Source organism: Cryptomeria japonica, chromosome 1 (assembly GCF_030272615.1).
Source record: "Cryptomeria japonica chromosome 1, Sugi_1.0, whole genome shotgun sequence".
NCBI lineage: Eukaryota > Viridiplantae > Streptophyta > Pinopsida > Cupressales > Cupressaceae > Cryptomeria > Cryptomeria japonica.
In genome coordinates, this window is record NC_081405.1 from 421,947,037 (window position 1) to 421,969,877 (window position 22,841).

The following is a 22,841-nucleotide window of genomic DNA, read 5'->3' on the forward strand; positions in this document are numbered from 1 at the left end:
AGCTGGGAATCTAGGGGTCTTCAAGACCTATAGGCAGATCCGAGAGCGGTTCTCATGGAGGGGGCTCAAGGATGATGTTCAGAGGTATGTCAGGGAGTGTGCAGTTTGTCAGCAGAATAAGGGAGAGCACACGTTTCTTGCAGGTTTACTACAGCCCTTGCCCATTCCGGACAAGAAATGGGAAAGCATTTCTAAGGACTTCATCACTGGTTTACCACGAGTGCAGGGAATAGATTGCATTTATGTGGTGGTAGACAGATTGACAAAGTTTGCTCACTTCTTTGCTATTCCTTCTTCTTACACAGCAGCTCAGGTGGCAGATTTGTTCTTCAGAGAGATTTTTAGGTTGCATGGGCTACCGAGATTTATTGTTAGTGACGGGGATAGCAAGTTCATGAGCGTCTTTTGGCAAGAGTTGTTCAGGCTATGCGGTACAGATCTTACACCTAGTACGAGCTACCATCCTCAGACAGATGGGCAGACTGAGATAGTAAATAAATGGGTGGAAGGTTATTTACGGAACTATGTGACTGCACAACAGAGAGCTTGGGTCAGGTGGTTACACATGGGTGAGTATTGTTACAATACCACATATCACATGACCATCAGGATGACTCCATTTATGGCATTGTATGGGTATGAAGCACCAAGCTTCATGGATTTGGCTTTGGGGGACAGCAGAGTGCCCAAAGCCAAGGATCTATTGCACGATAGTCAGGATATCCTGAGAGCGCTCAAGGAGAATATACAGTAGGCTCAAAATCAGCAAAAGTTGTATGCTGACCAACATAGGGTAGAGCGCAGTTTTGAGGTGGGGGACATGGTGTATTTGAGGCTACAGCCATATAGGCAGTCATCGTTCAAGAGGAGCGGAGCAGAGAAGTTGAAGCCTAGATTTTATGGTCCCTACAGGGTGATTCGCAGAGTGGGCGAAGTCGCCTATGAGCTTGAGCTTCCAGAGGGCAGTTGGGTACACAATGTATTTCATGTGTCTAGGCTTAAGAAAGCCATTGGTCAGAGTGTAGTACCTTCTGCAGATTTACCCCCTTTGGATGAGGAGGGGAAGCTCGTGTTAGTACCTGAGGCTATTCTGGACACCAGAGAGAGGAAACTTAGAAACAGGATAGTGAAGGAGTATTTGGTCAGATGGAGAGACCTGCCGGAGGAAGATGCTACATGGGAGAATGAGCAGGTGATACAACAGGCTGGACTGAGATTGCTTGAGGACAAGCAATTTCAAGGGGGGCGGACTGTAATGTCCCCACTTTAGGAGTTGACCAAGTGTATGTGCGTTAGCCTATCTCTACATGGTCCCGGGGGCTAACGAAGGGTTTAAGGGGATCCTGGAGTGTTTTGGCCTAGTCATTTCCAGTTTGGGCCAAAATGGAGTTGATTTACTTAGTTTCAGGCATACTATTTTTAGTATGTCAGCAAGACACAACGGAGGCTAGTTTTGGTGATTGGATTCGATACTCCTCGGCGAGAGCTTTCCGACGAGCTATCACTCGCGCTATTCGGAGTCCGATTGCTAATATATTTTAATGCCTGAAGTGTTATTAAAGTAACATTTAATTTAATTGTAAAATATTAAAGTGTTACTTTAATATTTATTTTATGGGGATGTGTGCAAATCGAAGGGGCACCCAAGGGAGACATAAGTGAATATTTTAATATGTTTTATATTGCACATCTTTTATCCCACATTGCTCAAGTGAGTTGGGTCGACCCTTGGAGAAAGAATAAAAGGAAGCTTTTGTGGCTTCATTCAACATGTTGAATATGAGAAGAAATTGATGTGTGAGTTGCAGATCCGTTCTTGGCATTAGAGGACGTCTATCCTCTCTTGTGACATTCTAGACGTCATTCCCTTGGGGTTTGGCCTTTGGAATCCATTGCTATCAGCTTCATTAACAGGCAGATTGGGTGCATCTCCAGCTACAGGCAGATTTGGTGTCTTGCTCATACCTTCTCCACTTCTTGACCAATGCTTATGCCATTCTGAAGAGATGGTTTTATGAAGATATTGGACTGATTGAAGACTGATTAATACTATAGCAGCACTATTCACGTTACTGTAGCACGACACTATTCACGCTACTGTAGCGTGGCACTATTCACGTTACTGTAGCACGGCACTATTCATGTTACTGTAGCAGCAAGATGGGAAGTCATTGCTGGAATATTATGTCAAAAATGCTGGAGTATTTAGTGAGTTGAAAAATCTGCTATGTATTTGATTTTAATAATTCTGGAAATAATATCATATCCGCAGTAGTTCAATCTTCATGTTGCATATTATTGTAGTTTCCTTCTAGTTCATGTTATGTGATTTCAAATCTATGCAAAGACTTAAAAACAAACAAACAAACATTTCATTTCCGAAGCTATAAGGGGATTTAAACATTAAACGGAGAAATAAGGAGTTGGATGCAAACTGTTTGACTAAATTCCTATCAGCAGTTGGTTTAGTTTTTGGGCATTCTAGGGTGTCCATTACACTATCAACAGTTGGATATGAAATTGATAGCAAGGAATTGACACTCGTAACCTTAGGCGGTCCTCCAAATTCATGGGAATCATTTGTCCAAGGAATAAGCGCAAGATCCAAGCTTCCTAAATTTGATCGATTAAGATCTGATTGTCTACAAGAAGAGTCAAGACAAATAACAAAAGGGAAGCAGAAACCTATAGATGAGGATATTCATGTCCTTAACACAAATTCTCATAAGAAAGGTAAGAAGAAGAACTTCAAAAGGAAGAGAAATTCTCATGGAAAAAGTTCATCCAAGTAGAGAAAAGACTTGCCGCAAGTTCAATGTTTTAGGTGTGATCGATATGGACACTATGCGGTCAAGTGTCCTGACAGAACAAAACAACAAGCCTCATTTGCTAAAATCGGAAAGACAAATATAGAACATGATTCTGAGAAATTTGCTTTCTACTCAACATTATCTAGCCAATTCTCAAACAAACTTAACACATGGGTAATCGACGGTGGATCATCAAGACACATTACAGGATACCGATATCACTTAGAAACTATGGTAGAAGAATCTAATGAAGAGGTTACAATTGGGGATGACTTTGCACATCCGGTAAAAGGAGTTGGAACCTGCACCATCAAATTGAAATCCAGGATCTCTATTCAACTCACTGGAGTACTATATGTGCCAGGTATTAAGAGAAATTTAATATCTATATCAGCTCTTGAAGATAACGGATACAGAGTTACATTTATGGAGGGCAAAGTCTTAGCATGGTTGAAGAACTCAACCATAAAGAAGGCCCAAACTATAGGCATACGACAAGGACACCTTTACAAACTTTGCACTAAGTCAAATCAAGCCCTCTTTCATGAGACTTCTGACTCAAATGAGATATGGCATCGAAGGTTAGGCCATATTCACTTTCGCGCCCTAACTTCTATGGATAAATTTGTAACCGGACTACCTAAACTAAATCAAACTCACAATGGGGCATGTAAAGGGTGTGCCTTGGGGAAAAACAGTAAGGGTACTTTTCCTAATAGTTTGAGTAGAACTAAAGTTGTGTTAGAATTAGTCCACTCTGACCTATGTGGACTCATGTCTGTACCCTCCATAGGAGAATTTTTGTATTATGTAATTTTCATTGATGACTTCTCCAGGAAGACCTAGATATACTTTCTCAAGTGCAAAGAATCAAAAGAGATCCTTAAAAGGTTTAAGGAATTCAAAGCTCTCACAGAAAATTCTTCCGAGAAGAAAATTAAAATACTTAGAACAGACAATGGGAAAGAAGATACTTCTGAAATCTTTAAAGAGTTTTGTGTAAATGCAAGGATTAAGAGGGAATTCATTGTACCCTATAATCCTCAACAAAATGGAGTTGCTGAGAGGAAAAACCAAACTATAGTAGAGGCAGCTAGAGCAATGCTTTATGATCAAAACCTAGAAACCTCATTTTGGGCTGAAGCTTTTAATACAGCCATATACATTCGAAATAGATGTCCTCACTCTCACATGGAAAATAAAACTCCTGAAGAAGCCTTTACTGGTGTAAAACCAGATATCAGTCACTTAAGAATATTCGGGTGCCCAATTTACATTCATGTGCCTCGAGAAGAGATTGAAACTAGAACCTTCTTGGAGAAAAGGAATATTTGTAGGCTACAGTGAAACTTCAAAAGCTTATAGAATATACATACTTGGACAAAGACAAATTGAACTAAGTAAAGATGTCATTTTTGAAAAAGACATTGCCTTTAAGAAGGCCAGGCGATCAGATAAGATAGAAATACCAGATTCACACAAAGGTATGGAAGAAGATCTTGCTCCTGAGTTTCAGAGGGAGTATCCAGATGAAACTACAAATGAAAGTCAAATTCCCCTAAAGACTCAAGAAGAGGAACCAGAAAATAATCACAAGAGACCACTTTGGGCTAGAAAGATGATACAAGAAGCAGAAATCCATGCAACACCCAAAGGAGCATTCAGAGAGAGTAAAAGACCTCGCAAATTAACATATGATGCATTAATGAGTGAAATCATTAATTCTGAACCTACTGGTGTTGCAGAAGCCCTCAAGCATCAAGTCTGGAAGGATGCTATGATAGAAGAGTACCAATCCATTCTAAAGAATGATGTTTGGGACATAGTTCCTAGACAAAAAGAGAAATATGTTGTCTCGTCCAAGTGGCTTTTCAAAATTAAACATGCTGCAGATGGCAGTATAGAGAAACATAAAGCACATTTTGTCGCCAGAGGATTCTCACCAAAGGAAGGTATTGATTATGAAGAGACATTTGCACTTGTTGCCCGGTATACCTCCATTAGAGCAGTCATAGCTATTGCAGCTGCTAAAGGATGAGAGATCCATCAAATGGATGTGAAAACTGCATTTTTAAATGGGACTATTGAGGAAGAAGTCTATCTAGAACAACCTGAAGGTTTTGTGATTCATAATGTAGCTTCACATGTGTGCAAACTGAAGAAAGATTTATATGGACTTAAATAGGCTCCCCGAGCTTGGTATGAGAGGATCGACAGTTATTTGTTGGGTCTAGGATTCTCCAAGAATGATGCAGATCCAAATCTTTACTTTAAAGTAATTAATGGTGATTTGTTGATACTTATTCTGTATGTTGATGATCTGCTAATTACAAGAGATCACCTCATTGTTCAATGTAAGAAGGTCCTAGCATCAGAATTTGATATGAAAGACTTGGGCAGTCTACACTACTTCTTTGGATTGGAAGTTTGGCAGAAACCAGATGGTATTTTTCTAAATCAAGGGAAATACACCATTGATATTCTGAAAAGATATGGAATGTGGAACTGCAGACCAATGTCGATACCCATGGAAACCAACCTACATAAACTAAAAGAAGCAGCAGCAGAATCCAAACTTGCAGACCCTACTCTTTATAGATAGATAATTAGATCACTGATGTACCTGGTTAACACTCAACCGGATATTTGCTATGCAGTGAATGCCTTGAACTAGTTTATGTGTGAACCTAGAGAGATACATCTTGTTGCTGCTAAGCATATATTGAGGTACCTTCAAGGTACTATTGGACATGGACTCAAATATAAAAATGTTTATCTAAATCTACATGGTTACTCTGATTCTGATTGGGCTGGAAGTGTGACTAATTGGAAAAGCACATCAGGGTGTTGCTTCAATTTGGGATGAGCTATGATTTCTTGGATATGCAGAAAACAGTCTTTAGTAGCTCAAAGCTCCACAGAGGCCGAATACATTGCAGCATCTTTGGGAGCAAGAGAAGCAATATGGCTCTGAAAACTGCTTGTGGGATTATTTGGAGAGCCTTTGAAGCCTACTATCATCCACTGTGACAATCAAAGCTGCATCAAACTGTCTATAAATCCAGTATTTCATGATAGATCAAAGCATATAGAGATTCCTTACCACTATGTGAGAGACATGGTAGAAAGGAATGTGATCCAGATGGAGTATATTAATACAAGTGATCAAACAACAGACATTCTTACCAAGCCACTCCCCAGAGTGAAAGTTGAACACTTTAGGAAGAAACTTGGTATGGTTGAAATGTAAGTTATTGAGATTATCTCTAAATTTCTATTTGTATTAATATAAATAAAGATGTTTAATGTGTAAACTCTTATGTCATATGTGTGACTCTATGACTTATGGGCCTACCCTATGTACATTATTGAAAGGTGGCGATCTTTCAAATAATGAACACTTGCATCCCACATTGTAAGGTGATGACTTTACCATAATCGGTTCACTATCATGACGAATATCATGTGACTTGATATTCATGGACATGTCATGATAGTTAATATCTCTTGGGCTTATTGATAGATATCATGAGACTTGATATCAGTTGAAAATCATTATGCTCCTTATGAGATGATCATGGTGGGTATTATGTGACGTGATATCCATGGAAATGCCATGACTTGTTATGGTAGACATCATGAGACGTGATGTCAGTGCACATACCATAACCTGGATGTTTATGTGGAGAATGCCATGTGACTTGATGTTCTTAAACCATCCTCCAATATCACGAGTTCGGTGATATCTTCATACTTGATTATCTTCCCTAGCTAAGAGGGAGTGTTGATGCATAGTAGCTTCGGTCAGATATAAGGGTGACCATTAATACTGATTATACATATAAGCATGTATGTATGTATGTCAGTCCACTGGCATACATACACACATACTCCTTCCTTGTGTTTATAAGAATAATCACTTTGAATACTTTGCAAGCCATCATCCTTATGTCTGATCGAAACTCTACATTAATCTATGAGTGATCAGATTTTATTCTTCTCTTGCCTTGTATCATGTAATGATCATTAAGGCATCATTGTATATAACAAGATCAAAGTTTACATGATCATATTCATTAGATCGAACTTATATATTCGTATTTGATAAATCGAACTTGATAATGTGTTTTGCACAGATCGACGACTTTAATTGGTTAAGAGTTAAGTTAACTAACATAAATAAAGTTCGCATCCCTTGGTATGTAAGGGACACGTTATGAGTGGACATGCCTCCACATTGTGGAGACATGTCCCCTCATAACATGTCCCACTAAACATATATATATATATATATATATATTCGCCGATTTCAAGAGAGAAGGATATAGAAATCAATAAATGCTCTCTCTCCCTTGATCAACAAATTTCAGACTTGAAGAAAACCCCTGCACTGCCCTTGATACATTATCATTGTTGACATTCATGTTTTGGAAGGATTAAATTCTGAATACTCTGAATTGAAAGGGAAATCTGCACATTGAACGAATTGCATCAGTCTGATATAAATTTAATTTCTTAACAAACCTCAACTTCACCTACAACCATCTTTCCACATGCCCTTAAACCAAAAAGGGGAGGATAACAAACCTACAAGTCAACCCCAAATTCTCAAAGATCCCTAGTTTAGGTGGGTAAACATGATCAATGCACATTGTCAATGAATGAAATTAAAGTTTGTTAAAACTTGATTTGTTTGCCACTTTCTATGAAATGAAAATCTTGATTGAACTCTAACATTGTGTGTTAAGGTTCTATGATGTATATGATGTTTGCCTTACCAATGCTATTATATGAATATTTGAAATATTCTATATTTTTTAAATTTTCCCTCTTTTTTTAGTAGTCGTCCCCTAAAAAATGGCCTCCCTATCGTCCCCATCCCCTAACATCCCTGCCCCCAAAACTTGGGGTAACACAGGTTCAAAATGAAAAATCTATCCTTAAAAACTGCTATTTTAAGGAAAAGCTTTTACAAATAATCATAGAGGGGTTAATCCAACTTTATATTTTTAGCAACTATTTTTTTTTGAAAGTTGCTATTTTTAGAGATTTGTTAGTCAAGTTTCAAAGAAGAAAGTCGTTTCAGATTCATGCAGGGTGCTCATGTCAACTTGCTATTTTTAGCCATGGCTATTTATAGAAATTGTTATTTCCAGAGGTTCTATTACTAGATGGAGAGTGTAAGCCTGTTTTTAGGTTGTTTTATGTTAGTTTTAAATTATTATTTCTTTAAGATTAGGTTTTTCTTTAAAGTGCTTTCTTTCCTACTTTTCATAAACTTTAAAGTGTTTGTATTTTATAACAATAAATTTTGAGAATAAATTAATTATTATCCCAAATTCTAAAATTGGGCATACTGTAATCTACAAATAAGTACTTTAAACATGAGACATTCTTAATGATGGTTCATGCCATGCTTATGCTACTATAAGTGTCATTAAAATTTCAACCTATGTTTGTAATTCCATTAGTTGAATTGAAAATTGATTTTACCATCAAGCTTTGTTGTGAAGTTATTTTTCTATCTACATTGTGGCCTTGTATGTAACTTAATTATTTAATTCGTAAAATCAAATGTCATCTATGTGCTATTACTTCCAAATAGTCTACAGAATAAATTGTCGGTCTTTGTTTTATATAGTAGGAAGGTGTTGATGTTGTGTTAAATAAGTGCTTCATTCATAAAATCTCAATTGTGGGATACATTGTTGTTGGTCTAGTACCTGAGGCAAAAACATAGGCAAGTAGTCATTTCTGTAATGCAAAACCTAAAGATGATATTGTATGGTGTTGATATTTTTACAATTGTTTATAGATTGGTGTCAAGGGTCGGTTTAACTTACAATTTGGGTTTAATTTAGATCTTAGAGAGATTCCCCTCATCATTTCAAGAGAGGTTTATCCTAACATATTATTATGTTTTGTGTTGTCTTGAAAGAGACAACTAAAAATGCCAAGGCAACTTGTCAGTTATAGAGTAGGATGAAACCCATTCCTATTCCCCACAGACAGGCCCACCTTTCACCCAATCTCTCCCCTCTACCTATATGTCTTCTAGTTCCAATTGCTCCAATATGACTTTTAGCAATTTTTGATTCAATAAAGAAACAATAGTCAAAGTTTTCCCCAGCAATTTGCACAACCACACTTTGTAATGCTCTATGCCCCCAAGAGTAGGAGAAAAGGGAGCTTCAAGTAATGGCTCTATTGAGAGGCAATCCCATGTGACTTATCTTTAATTTAAAAAGATAATCTTGTAAAGAATTTTTGTAGAAGAAAAAGATTGTTTAGAAGTTCTAAAGAGACTAGAGTTCTTGACTTGTACAAATGGATTCAATATTTGTTTATATCTCTATTGCCACTATCATTCTCTATGAGTTATTTTTCAAATATCCCACCTTGGAGTTTTAGTTGGATCTTGAGTTCTCTTTAATCTATATTAATAAATCTGTCTTAGATTGAATATTATGGTTATTCTAGCAATCACTAGTTTAAAATGTATAGGCAAGGAGTCAAGGTCCCTATTGTTCATCTTTGACAATGTGGTTACACATTGAGCTTTGGTTACTAAATCCTAATCCCTTTATAGAATGCACGCTGATGTAGTTAACCCTTGGAATCCATGAACCAAATATGAATCTTGTTAAAAGTTACTAAAATTGTGAAGTATTGTGTAATGCGAAGAATGTGTTATCGTGAATGTGACAAATTTCAGAACTTTGTGCTAAGTTGTGATAGTGGTATGTTCTATTATCTATAGACTCACTTTCATTGGTTGTGACATGATTATTCTAACTTGGCAAGTTCTTTTGACTAAGACATACTTGAGTGACAAAGATAATATATTTAAACATTAAGTAGGGCTGTGAATAAGATTGGGATGTTGATTTATTAAAATTCCAATCACGGTAACTAATTTTCTAATGCTTAATAAACATTAAAATAATCACACAAATCATTGGAATTTGAACTGCAAAAATGAACACAAGTATGAGACATTTTACACCTTGAAATCTGCACAAAATTATTACACTATTGAACTTCTATCTTGCATCTACCTTTATACTATTCAGCTAAAAATTCATTTTTCCTAAAATAAAAAATCTTACATAGGAAATAACTTGGAAGATAAGTTTAAATCATTTGCTCTTATCTACACTTTATTAGACTTAATTAACTAAATAAAAGGCTTTCACTTGAATCACTAATGTGAATTACAACAAAGACATAACTTGAACTACTGTGCATTCACAATAAACCTGTACAAAAGTTCTGAACTAAGCTAAAAACTCAACACTAGCTATTAGCAAGGAAGGAATTATGCACCAATCTAGGTTTGTCTCTGCATGCTGTAATGTCCCCATTTTTTCAGGGTTCTCTCGCAGTGCAGTTGGTGTCAGCACTGGGGGGGTTTTCTGATGCACCAGTGAGTTTAGATACATTAATGGAGATGAACAACACCTTTTGGAATGATTTCGGACAGCTTGTCCAAGACTTTCTATTTTTAGCAGTGGCCATTTTTAGCACTTACTATTTATAGTAAGTTTTAGTGCATCCCATATTGGGCCAGTTTGGCGTTTGGACACACTCACTATTTTTAGCAGTTACTATTTTAGCAGGTGTCTATTTTTAGCAGTGAGTCCGCCTCTATTTTCCCAGCAGTGAAATATGTCATTCTTGGACGTTGGATGAAGTTTAATTGTGTTTTTTTTTAGACAAAAGGCCAAGGCCTATAATATTTATATTAACATAGAAAGATATAATTGCAATAGTAATAATAGGGAATGGTGGAGAGGGGAAAAGGAAGACAACCTCAAACACCAAAAACCAGATCCAAAGAAAATTCCACTAAAGAGATCATAGACAAACTGACAGAAGTCCAAAGATAAAAGAAATATATTTTGATTTTTAGTTACTAATTCTATTATATTGTCACTTTACGACTTAAGTAAATTGTACTCCTTGGCCTAGTTGCACAACATTGTTTTTTATGTCCTTATGTGAGGCTTATTTATGAAGAAATGTTTAATCCCACATGGATTGGTAAAGAGAGTGAAGCCTCTTGAAAATGTTATAAAAGCAACTTAGTGGAGTTCATTTCTCATGCTTGGTTTTATTATTTTTCCTCTTGGAGAATTTGGGAGCTTTTGGCTTTCAATTTCCTACACTAGGACAGAAACCCTTGGGTTCTTTTGTCAGAGAATTTGGAGACATTGTGAGCTCTTTGGAGAGTTCATTTCAAGGGATTTTGAGGAGGAAAACCCTCATAGCTAACAATCTCTACGCTGCTGCAAAATACAGTCTGGAGATTTAGTTTGGTGCCTGCATGACTGGTATGATCTTTGCGCACATTATAATTATATACTACATTCTGGCTTATTATCAGCATATGATTGCAAGTTGAAGGGATGATTTGGGGAATAGAAGGAGCTGGTGACTGAGACATATGCCTTACTGGAGCTTATTACCAGAAATTCTGTAAGTGATTATTTGTGGAGGCTGACGCACGTTTTGGTTCATATCATTGAGAGGTTTAAAGTCGCTTCTGGGTACTTTGCCCTTGCATTCCTCTTAGCTGGGTGCATTTCTTAGAGCTATTTCTTGTGAGATTTGGATATGAACTAAATTTATTAAGCCAAATCGCCCCTTAGACAGGCAGTGGCCCTCCCCTCTACCATGTGGTTGTTATTGGAGAAGCAGTTTATCTTTATTAAGTGGTTCATTCCTGTTTATCTTTACACAGTTTTCTGTAGCAGACTTCTATGCCTTATTTTCTGAGCATTGAGTGCTGGGTTTGTCGATTGTATCCCTTCTTGTACGCACAGGCTGCTGTAGCAGAGTTGCTGTTGTATAATCACAATCAGAACTCCATTTTCCCAGGTCTGCAATGATGTTTAATTCAGATTTGTAATATCTTGAATGAGTTTTGATAATGGTTGAATGAAGAGTAGTTGTTATCAGTTCATTGTTCATACATTATGTTGCAAATATACTATTCTTGTGTATGCTCTTCATTGTTGACGGGAATAATCATTATGTTATGTTGGTATATTATGTTTATGTTGTCGTCGGTAATAATGAGTTACGGCGGTCAGTTAGTTAGCTGACGGGTAGGTAGTTGGAGTCGCGACGGTTGTGTCGCACCCCTTCGGCTGTCATATATTGTACCACCTCCGGGTGTTGGAGGACATGTAAGGTGGATGACAGATTATAATATGAACATCTTTTGACATTAATGGAAAGCTTATTCTGGTACTTCCTTTGTAATTGCATTGTGCATTGCTGTTCAGTTTCTGTATTCTTCCTGTTTACCCAGTGAGGTAAACATTTGGCGCCGTTGCCGAAATTATTTTGGGAGGGACGGGAATATACTACATGGCATAGGGATAATGGGACAACCATTGCCCGAGGGGACGAGCAGTAACCCTGACGAGGATCACCAAGAATTGTTCGAAGGAGAACGAGCACTCACAAAAGATTTCTCTTGCATCCTTCAAGCGGCCATCGAAACACACGTACGGAGGGAAGCCACCATTGAGGCTGTTCCAGAGGATGCTGTGTGGAGCGCGCTTGGTGTAAGCCCGGCGGTGAATCGGTTAATGAGCAGTTTGCCTAACCTTCTGGCTCAAGCATTTTTGGCTCTTCAAAACCGCAGAGAAGACACCTACCGTGAGAACCGACGACAGCAAATCTTACGAGAATTTCATGAGCGCCAGGATGACGGACGTAGGGAAGACCGACGAAGGACAAATAATCCTTAAATTGTGAAGGGAGAGAAATAAAGAACACTGTTAGAAGCGGAAGAATTATGTTGATTGTATACAAAAGAATGAATTAATAAAGACGTGTTGTGTTTTGGTTTAGGTGTTGTGAAACATGAAATTGTACCACAATTAATGCCCAATTTATTGAATAAAGACAGAAATAAGAAATTAGAAACCGACAAGTGGGAGGTTGCGCAGAAGGCTTTGATTCTGGAACAACGTGTAGAACGTAGACGGAGGCTGAGGCAACTTGCCGAAGGACGACCTGCCGAAGGGTTGCCCGAAGGGAACCAAGGAGGTGTCACGGAAGGTGCAGAAGCCGAGGGGAATTTCTACGCGTCGCCAGACTACTGTAGAGCGAGAAGCCTCGAAGAGTTTCTGGAGGAAACTAGGTTACGGAGAGAACTAGTTGAAGAGACTCGAGATCGGTTCAAAAACTTATCTCTCACGCCACAAAGGGAGGATCACCGAAGGGAGCCGGGCATGGGTGACGGCGAAGGGGAAGCTAATCGCACGGTATTCGCTCTCACGCCACAAAGGGAGGATCACCGAAGGGAGCCGGGCACGGGTGACGGCGAAGGGGAAGCTAACCGCACGGTAGGTACAAGGCAGAACACCGTACCTTTGGTCACCACCACAAGAGACATCAGTGGCATCGGAGGGAGCAGCGCCGGAGGGCAGACACGGCCACAGCCACCTCCAAGTGGACGACTTCCATCAATGGCGACCAAACAGAAGTTGCCCAAATTCAACGAGGATAGCAAAGATGATCTCGCACGGCATTGTCGTACCTGCGAAACCATCTGGACAGCCAACGGGGTGACTGACCAGGATGAATGGATGAAGCAGTTCCCCGCCACACTGAGAGGAGTGGCTATTGACTGGTATTCAGACTTGGATAAAACCGGGGTAACTACGTGGGACATAGAACAAAGCAAGGAAAGAAGGAGACCGTACGGGCATATGGCCGCCGGCTAAAGGAATTAGTTGGAAAGATGGAAAGCCAACCGGCTGATGGCTTAAAGAAGCGGTGGTTTGTCGAGGGTCTGAACCCTAAGCTACGACGAAAGATGAAAATTGTGCCTCCGACATCCTACGATGATGCATACAACCGGGCCATGGACTTGGAAAGTGAAAATAAGACGGCCAAAAAGAAGAAGACTAGATCTTCGTCATCCTCTGAAGATGATACGTCAGAAGAAGAGAGTAGCAGTGATGAGAAGCCGAAGAAGAAAGTCACGGCCCTTCAGAAGGATATGGAACGGATGTTAAAAGAGTTTAAGACAATGAAGGGGACCACAAGCAAGGATGATGAACTGTGGTGCAGGGATTGTAAGGAGAGCGGCCACACAAAGGGTGTCTGTCCCAAGAAGGCATTCTGTGACATCTGCCAGATCATGGGACATTCTACGAAGGAATGCCCATACAATTTGAAGGCACGTAACCAGCAAGTGCTCTTTGCACATGAGCAGCCCTCCACATCGGACTCAAACAATAATGCATCTTCCGGAGGCTACCGAGGAAACCAACGAGGCGGACGGGGGAATAATAATAATTCCACCAGAAACAGGGTCCAATACGACGCGAAGGGACGCCCGATGATTCAATGTAGGGCTTGCAATCAATGGGGTCATTACGCACGAGAGTGTAATAACAATGACACTGCTCAAAAGCTATGTCGGTGGTGTGGCCCCGGTGACCATGAAGATGCCGATTGTCCGAAGTCTGGCGTAGGGGCCAATCTGATTGATATCGAAGGCAACACACGAGGTAAAGAAGCCATCCTTGCTCTTACCCGAGGGCAGGCAAAGGAAGCCCGATACCCCCATCCCCGCACCGAGAAGCAGAGAATGACGGAGGCAAGGGAGGAAATAGAAAGGGCCATGAAAGCCCAACGGGGAGAGACACACGAGTCATCTGGACCCTACTGCACAGACGCGGAGAGGAACATTGTACGACAGATGCTCCAAATGGAGGTACCTGTGAAACTGGAAGACCTCCTACACACCATACCGCAATTGGGGACAGTGTTGTTGGGCACAAAGGTTGATAAACCCAAACCGAGAGACATGGACGCTCCCATACTAGGAAGCTCGGCAACAAATCCAGTTGTACTTACCATCAACAATGGCCGACACCCAGCCGTGGTGGAGATGGGCATCCTGGGCACCATCCTGACGGATACTATAATAGACGGCGGTTCCGGAGTAAATGTCCTTCCGGAGGACACATGGAAAAAGCTAGGAAAGCCCACTCTTTGGCCACCTACGTTTAATCTGCTAGGTGCAGACCAGCACGGGATTAAACCCCTCGGCATGTTGATGGCACAGCAAGTCACCGTGGGTGCACAACCTTTTGTACTCGACTTCGTTGTCATTCCATTGAAACAGAAAGGGTATGACGCCATACTTGGAAGAGGATGGTTGGTGGCAGCGAAAGCAAACCACAACTGGAAACGAAATACACTCTCGATGGAGAGCGGAGGCAAGAAATTCACTATTGATCTCCGGACGCAGTTGGTGAGCGAGGAACTTGCCTCTTCCTCGAGATCTGAATCCGAGAGGGAAAATGACCCACGAGACGAAGGGAGAGAGGGGATGGACCCAAATGCCGAAGGCATATTAAAAATCGGAGGTTGCTGTTCGGAGGATGACACAGATTCACTAAATGGATTGTTCCATTGGCAGCAGGAGGACTATGAGATGTTCTCACCCTCCTGTAACGTATTAAGCGTCGAAGGAGAGGAGCCAGATCAATATCCTCCAGAATACAGAGAATATTGGAAGGGAGACGCCCCAAACCCTGGCGACGTAAATAATCCGAAGAGTGTCGGCAACGATTGGAACCCTGTGTTGAAGGCCGCAGCCTTCAAAATCTTTATTATCCTTCTTCTTCTTATGTACGGGAAGGAGACCGTGGTCCCTATAGAATTTGTGGTTCCAGGTCTTCGGATGGCCATGGAAAATAAACTTGCCACCAATAGGTTTAAATTGAAACCCTATCACGCGAAGCGCGCAGGGGACCCGAGAGGCCGGACGGACACCCGAGAGCCCGAAGGGGGACCCAAGAGGATGGAATTGGACCTAAGAGGCCGGACGGACACCCGAGAGCCCGAAGGGGGACCGAAGAGGATGGAAGGGGACCTAAGAGGCCGGGCAAGCGACTTGAGAGGCACAGGACAAAAGCAGGAGACTTTTGGGCGAGGAAAACCGAGAAGGATGAAGGGCGATCCCAGAGACAGGGGACCCGAGCCGAAGACTCTTTAGACAACTTACCAAAAAAAAAAAAAAAAAGAGAAAAAAAATCACACGATCGTACGACAGCGATCGTAAGGGACACCAAAAAAAAAAAAGTGAAAAAAACGCCACCGTACGGGGCCGTACGGTTGGAGGAAAAAAATATATATATATAAAAAAACAAAACAAGTAAAAGTACCAAAAAAAAAAAAAAAAAAAAGAAAGAGAGAAAAAGGCCACCGTACGGTGGGCTCACCGAAGGTGGCATCACCGTACGATGGAACCACCGTGCGGTGGAGCCACCATACGGTGAAACCACCAACGGTGACACCACCGTGCGGTGGAATCACCACCGTGCGGTGACACCACCGTGCGGTGGAACCACCGAAGGCCGCGCAAGGATAAAACGCTGCACACTGAGGATAGAAAGAAGACACCGCCGCGCAAGGATAAGACGCCGCACAACCCCGCGCAACAAGAAAGACACCGCACGCCGCACAGCCCGACCACAGCACAACACCGAACACCGCCGCACAGCAAGGGATAAAGGAGGAGGAAGACGCACCGCACGGCCCGATCAACACGCACAGCAAGGGTTAGGCGCAGCAGCCGCAAAAGGAAAAAGAAAAAAAAGAGCCACACAGCCACGTAAGGGCAAAACGACCGCCACAGGTAGACCAAGCAGCCGCACGATTGGAGGTGCCAATGCTGTTGTTGACCGTACAAAGAGGTTGTATGCTGCAAAAAAAAAAAAAAAAAAAAGACGACGACCAGATTTAAAATGATTCGTTGGAGTTTGAAGCCAGGACACTGGAAATTCGGAGTGGAAAAGAAGGGTTTTGACATCATAAAATATCACAGAAATGATGCGCACCATGGACTTTCGTGGGGTTCTGAAGGTTGTAAATTGGTCTTGGCGGCGGGGGCGCTGCCCCAGACCCCGCGAGGGGTGCTGCCCCTCGACCCCGCTGGGGGCGTTGCCCCTTGACCCCCAGTTTATTTTGAGCTACAGAAGACCACAGGAAGTGTTGTGGTTGTCCGTCTTGTGAGAAAGAAGCCTGCAGCTAAGCATTGGCGGGGAAGCCATAAGCCGTAGAGGGAGACGGATTTGGAGGTTGGGAACAAACAGAGTTTGAGGGAAGGCATTGCAGGTCCGCACAGTTGTATGACACCAGGGAGTTATTTAGTTCAGTTTTTAGCCTTTGGGGAGTGTGATGGAGGAATTGAGGTGTCTCCTAGCATTTGTGCCAATGGATTGTGGCCACCTCCAAGCATGACTGGTACGCTTTGAGGAACTCGGAGTATGTCTCGGCTGGACGTGAGGTTGCCTTGGTGGATGCACAGAGGGCTCGGGAGGAGCTGACCACCAGGTTGGAGGCAATAGTCGCGTGAGACTTAGTTCAGCATACCCAGGAGTTGGATGCCGAGAGAGCAGCACGGGTGGCTATCGAGGACAAATTGGCTAGGGAGATAGTATCAATTGAGTAGCAGTTGGTGGAAGCTGAGACTGAAAAACGTGTTTTGCAGACAAGTTTGGGTTAAGCACAGGAGGACTGTGATGGCAAAGGAAGCAATATTGGTGAAATCCGCACTTGAGCATCAGATGGTACAAGAAAAGGGTTTTCAGGCGAGGACGCAGCAAGTGTATAAGATCCGGGCCCGACTGGCGTCAGTAGTTCCTGCCGTTCATCTCTATTTTGTATTAAGTCGTCGGAGTCGACTTCTTTTCTTGGGGGGGATGATGTTGACGGGAATAATCATTATGTTAATGTTGGTATATTATGTTTATGTTGTCGTCGGTAATAATGAGTTACGGCGGTCAGTTAGTTAGCCGACGGGTAGGTAGTTGGAGTCGCGACGGTTGTGTCGCACCCCTTCGGCTGTCATATATTGTACCACCTCCGGGTGTTGGAGGACATGTAAGGTGGACGACAGATTATAATATGAACATCTTTTGACATTAATGGAAAGCTTATTCTGGTACTTCCTTTGTAATTGCATTGTGCATTGCTGTTCAGTTTCTGTATTCTTCCTGTTTACCCAGTGAGGTAAACATTCATCTTGAGTAAAATACAAAATTCAACAATTAACGAACTACCTGTTTGGTTGACATTTGCAAACACATATTTTCAAAAAATCAAGGGTGTCCATTACACATGCTTAAAACTTCTTTTTTTCTAAGGGCAGGTCCCCATGCAGCTGCTTAGCTTATTTTGGCTAGCAGCCGCTGCTCAATTTTTTTAGCATTAATTTGTGGAGCTAGTGGCCCCATGAATGTAAAATTTTGCTGCTTATAAAATAAGCAGTCATCTTAAATTGCATTATTAAAAGAAATATTTAATTCTAATTGGTCACATAAATTGTGGAGAAAAAATTGGAAACAAATAAAAAGAGAGAAATTGTTTTGGAGAGCCACGTGTCAATCTTCTCAATAAGCAGTTGCTGCTTATTTCCAGCCCCCCCTTTTTTTCAAAGCTTATTTTTAAGTTTTAAGCAGCTGCTGCTCCACTTAAATAGGAAAAGATTCCAATTTATCCTTTCCTCTTAATTAAAAATTTGTATGGGAACACTCTGGCTGCTTAATTTTAAGCAGAAATTGCACTTAAGCAGCCGCATGGGGACATGGGGTAAGAGCTTGGTCAGAATATCAGCTTGTTGCCAATCCACTGCTTCTTGGAGGCTAGAAGACACAATGATGTTACTCATCAATGCTATCTAGTTTGGAAACTTCTTCAGAGGCCTGCTCTCCCTGAATGTGCTCCTAGGAGCCTCAACATGCCTGTATTTATCCCTCAATGTTTGCTCAAACCATCAAGGTCTCCTAACAGAAGAAGAAGAAGAAGAAGGGGCTGAAGTTTCTCCTCCCTCACTTAAAGGCCGTTGTCCTAAACTAGAAACAACTAGAATCTTTGGAGATCCAACCTTCAGAGCTTCCTGCTCATCCTCTGTTACTGGAATGAATTCTTGAGATTTTTTGGATGCAAAGTCTTCCTCAAACTTGACATCCCTACTGACTACAACTTTCCTTAGCTCTAGAATGTAGACACTGTAAACCTTTGAACTCTCACTCCATTCTACAAATAAAGCCTTCTTGCTAGAAGGTTATAATGTTGTCCTCTTCTCTACAAGTATATGGAAAGAGATGCCCAGAGGATTTAGGGTGCCAACTCGTCTTTTCTAATTTTTACAGCACAAATACTTTGCAGCCTTTTTTGTGTCTTCTCACAAATACTTTCTACTCAAGCATCATCCACTTAGCAACTTTGGAAAGAGATCCATTGGTGCAGTTAAACATCTATAAATGCAAGTAGAATTCTATACAGATTTTCTCATTGTAGTTGAGCGAAATGTTGTGGTGAGAGCAACTTTGTGACTTCAAGATCAAAGGAAAAAAAACGTACCCTATAAGATTGTTGTCGTGTTCAATAATCTTAGATTTGTTTCTCTAGCAAAGAATTGTTCTTTCAACGTAGGTTTATTCATACTTCATAGCATTTATTATTGATTGAATACAATAGGGATTAAATGATAATGGTAAAAGTGTTTGTATCTGTCTTAAACTTTCCTCTTAAAAAAAGAATTCATTCAAAAATTAATTATACCTTTGCATCAATATCTCCAGCAACACATTTTCCTTGCAAATCATACGCTGCAAATTTCTGCCAAGAATGATCAACATGAAAATTAATTAGTTTTTATAACCAGATATTTATGATCTAAAGTTCTGTACAAACAGTTTTCGAAGTAAAAAGAAAATAAATACATCTATCAATCAAATTTAAAAAATTCTCTTGATATTGACCATTTTAAATAAAAAAAGCAAGATCACTGGGATATAATTTTTCATATCATTCTTGAATATTTTATTGAGTTTTAATGAATTAAAAAACTAGTAATTTAAAGGAAACCCTGTTGAATGAAAGGACATATAAGATAAACTGCAATAAACTCGTGCAAAAACTATAACATGCTGTAAAATACATTTTATGGTATGATTAATCGCACACCTGAAGAGACATGAAATTGATTTTTGCTTCTAAGGGATAAGACTGTTCTATTTGGGTACCATAAGATTTTTCATTTTCCTTGCATTGTTGTTATGACAAAGAAAACTTGCTCCAATTTGATGTTCCTTAATCATCTTATGAACATTTACAGTGTCCATTTCACCAAAAAAAAATTGATTAAAACAACATTTTGAAAGGGTCCCTGAAACCCTATACAACAATATGCTGCCTTAAAAGAAAGCAACAGCGAACCAGCAGCCAACCATCAGCAGAACAGCAGGAAACAAAACAGAAACAAGGAACCAGAAAAAAATACTGTAATTCACCAAAAAGTTACACTAACAAGTCCTTATGGTTGATCATATTTGCCTGCATTTACCCTATTCAAAATCCTCAATACACAAACCAAAAGAAGTTTCACGTGACCATCTTACATCACATACAGCTTTTGACAATTATTGTTATAGATGAGAAAAAAACAATTCATCAGAATACTTAATCAATATGAATCCAAACAGTCAATCATCTTCATCAGTTGAATGAAATCTAGAAGTTGGAAACTCCAGAAAACAATTAGTTTTGTAAACAGGACAAAACTGCCATTTTAAGACGAGGCGGTTACAAAACTGCTGCAGCAGAAATGAAACCATCATGGCATCAATTTAAAACACTTTTGACAAGAAGCAGTGGTTTCAGCACAACACAGAACCTAGAATCTGAAACAGATCCTACTGACTTTTGGTGCTTCCAATTCTAAATAGGTAACTTCTGATGCATGGGAAAGGTTCCAAAAATCAATAAGATGGCATCACAAATCTAGTGGTAGGATTCAGTGAATTTCAAGAATTGTATATGTAAGAGAATGGAGAATTCAGCGAATGAAGACTCCACATGCTTCACAGTGTGCAGTTGGACCAACAATTGGTTGTGACCCCTCATTCTACTCATGTTAATAATAATAATCAATATGTAGCTGGGCATTTGCCATTACCAGCTGTCTTTTCCCTCCATGGGGTTTTCCAAGTCAAAATTATGTTGTATGCTGGTTCACAAGTTTCCATCAAGTTTCTCTATTCTCCCACAGCACTCTATTATCCTCATGTTTGAATTTTCAAAAATGTGACAACTCATACAATTTTTTGCTCAAAATGTGTCATTTTTGTCTCTAAGGAACGTTTTACGAGAAGCAAAACTCACATTTGTTAGTGTCAAATCATCGGGGATTGTCTTTTCCATTGTTGTCCAAGTATTGGTGAGTTTTGGCCTTCATTTTCCTAGCTTTCTGTGCAATTTCAGGTTTCAGAGCACTCACTGCAAGTTGGAGATTTTACTCTTAAGGTACACTTTTCGAGACAAAATTTTTGCTCCTTTCTGAACTGGACTAATCTTCGGTTCATCCTTGATCCACGTTTCAAATTTTATCGCATTCTGAGTTGGTTTGCTTGGCCTCCTCCAAAATCGGGTTTTTTCCTCTAGACTACGAGTGAGAAATTTTCCTTCTTTTACAAGTAAAGAGATCTTTTTGTTTTTTAAGTTGTAGGGGTTTTTTCAAGCAATTACAAGTGAAAGTTTATAAAAGATGTGTAACTTGTTATTTGCTTTTTCTTTTCCATTTTCCCCTTTTGTCCTTCAAGTTGTTTTGTAGGAACTTTTTGGTCAAACTACAAGTAAATTTAAATATACAAGTTTATGAGAACTTGTAACTCTTTTAAAAAGTTCCTACTCTCTTTTCTTTTATAAACTTGTAATAGCATTTTACAAACCCCTTTACAAGTCTTTTTATTTCTTTTTTGTGTTTTTGTCTTTCTTGGTCAAAACCCGATTTTGAAGGCCCCCTTTGTAAAGTGAGTTTTATTAAAACTTGTAATGGGGTTTTTATAACCTGATTGCATCTTTTTTGCTCCAAATTTTTATGCTCATTGCTTGTGGTCTGATTCAAGAAACCCGACCACGTTTTTCTACCCAAGGGCACAGTGAATTTATTGGCATTCAACGAAATCCGATTGATAAGGAGATGGCACCATGAATGCTTCTCTATCCGTTGTGTGTGCCCCGCGTTTTTGGCGCCCATACCCGTGATTTTTGCCATGTTTGGCATTCGTGGCATTTCGCATTCAACATTAGTTTTTGATGCCAAGTAGGGAAAGTTTTCTTTAAATGTTTTTTGTGCTTTTTCTCCTTTGTATGTGGCGATTTTTGTGCCTTAATGCTCAAACGTGGAGGCTCCATTGTTATCTTATAAAGCATCTTGGGCATATTTCTTCTCCTCCTTATTTTTGCATACGGCTTTGATCATTCAAGGTTTTTATTTGTTCTTCCCAAGTTGTTTTTGATTGCAACTTGAATACTTCCCCTCTTGAAAATTCATTTCTACTTGTATTCGAGTTTTTACAATCCGGGTACAAGTGAAAATGATAGTATTGTTCTTCCCATATTGTCAAAAGAATTAACATTCTTTTTGCAAAATTGCAAGTGTTGAATTTCTCATTTATTTACTTGTATTCAGGATTTCAAAATCCAATTACAAGTAGGTGATTTTTTCTCCCTCTTCCAAAGTTGTCAAGCTGAAAATGTGTCTTTCCTTGTCACATAAAGTTTGCCATTACCGGTTGGTATCATTCCTTCCATCTTCTCCTTCATGTCGAAATCCCTTCCTCACCACGCCATCAATTCATTTCACTTTCATCCATTTTTCCCATTTAAAGTCTACTTGCAGTCGGAATTTTAAAACCCAATTGCAGTTACATCTTCACAAGAGTTTTTCCCATTTTCATACTTGCAGTCAGCTTTCCAAAACTCGAAATTGGTCCAAAATGCACTCAAAAAACACTTGAAAATGAGTCTTAAAGGTCCAATTACAAGTGAAAACTTGTAGTTACCCATTACACATATGAAGTTGCATGTTTGTCCTCCATAATTGCAAGTTGATGCTCTTGTTTTTCCACATATGTAATGCAGTTTCCAAAACTTGAAATTCACTTGTGAGCCCATTTTTGCATCAATTTATCCCTTCCCTTGTCAATC

At 40.0% G+C, this 22,841-nt stretch overlaps 1 protein-coding gene across 6 annotated transcripts in view; it reads right to left on the bottom strand.

The window, feature by feature from the left end:
- The window catches only part of LOC131065276 (uncharacterized), a 263,489-nt gene that overhangs the window by 8,411 nt on the left and 232,237 nt on the right, over positions 1-22,841 (bottom strand). For all 6 annotated transcript variants that reach the window (XR_009111403.2, XR_009111404.2, XR_009111398.2 and 3 more), the window contains one exon: positions 19,413-19,469. Coding sequence is in view for 3 of the 6 variants with exons in the window: in XM_057999751.2 (XP_057855734.1) it covers positions 19,413-19,469 (57 nt within the window). In the remaining 3 variants the exon portion in view is untranslated. The remainder of the gene's footprint in view (positions 1-19,412; positions 19,470-22,841) is intronic.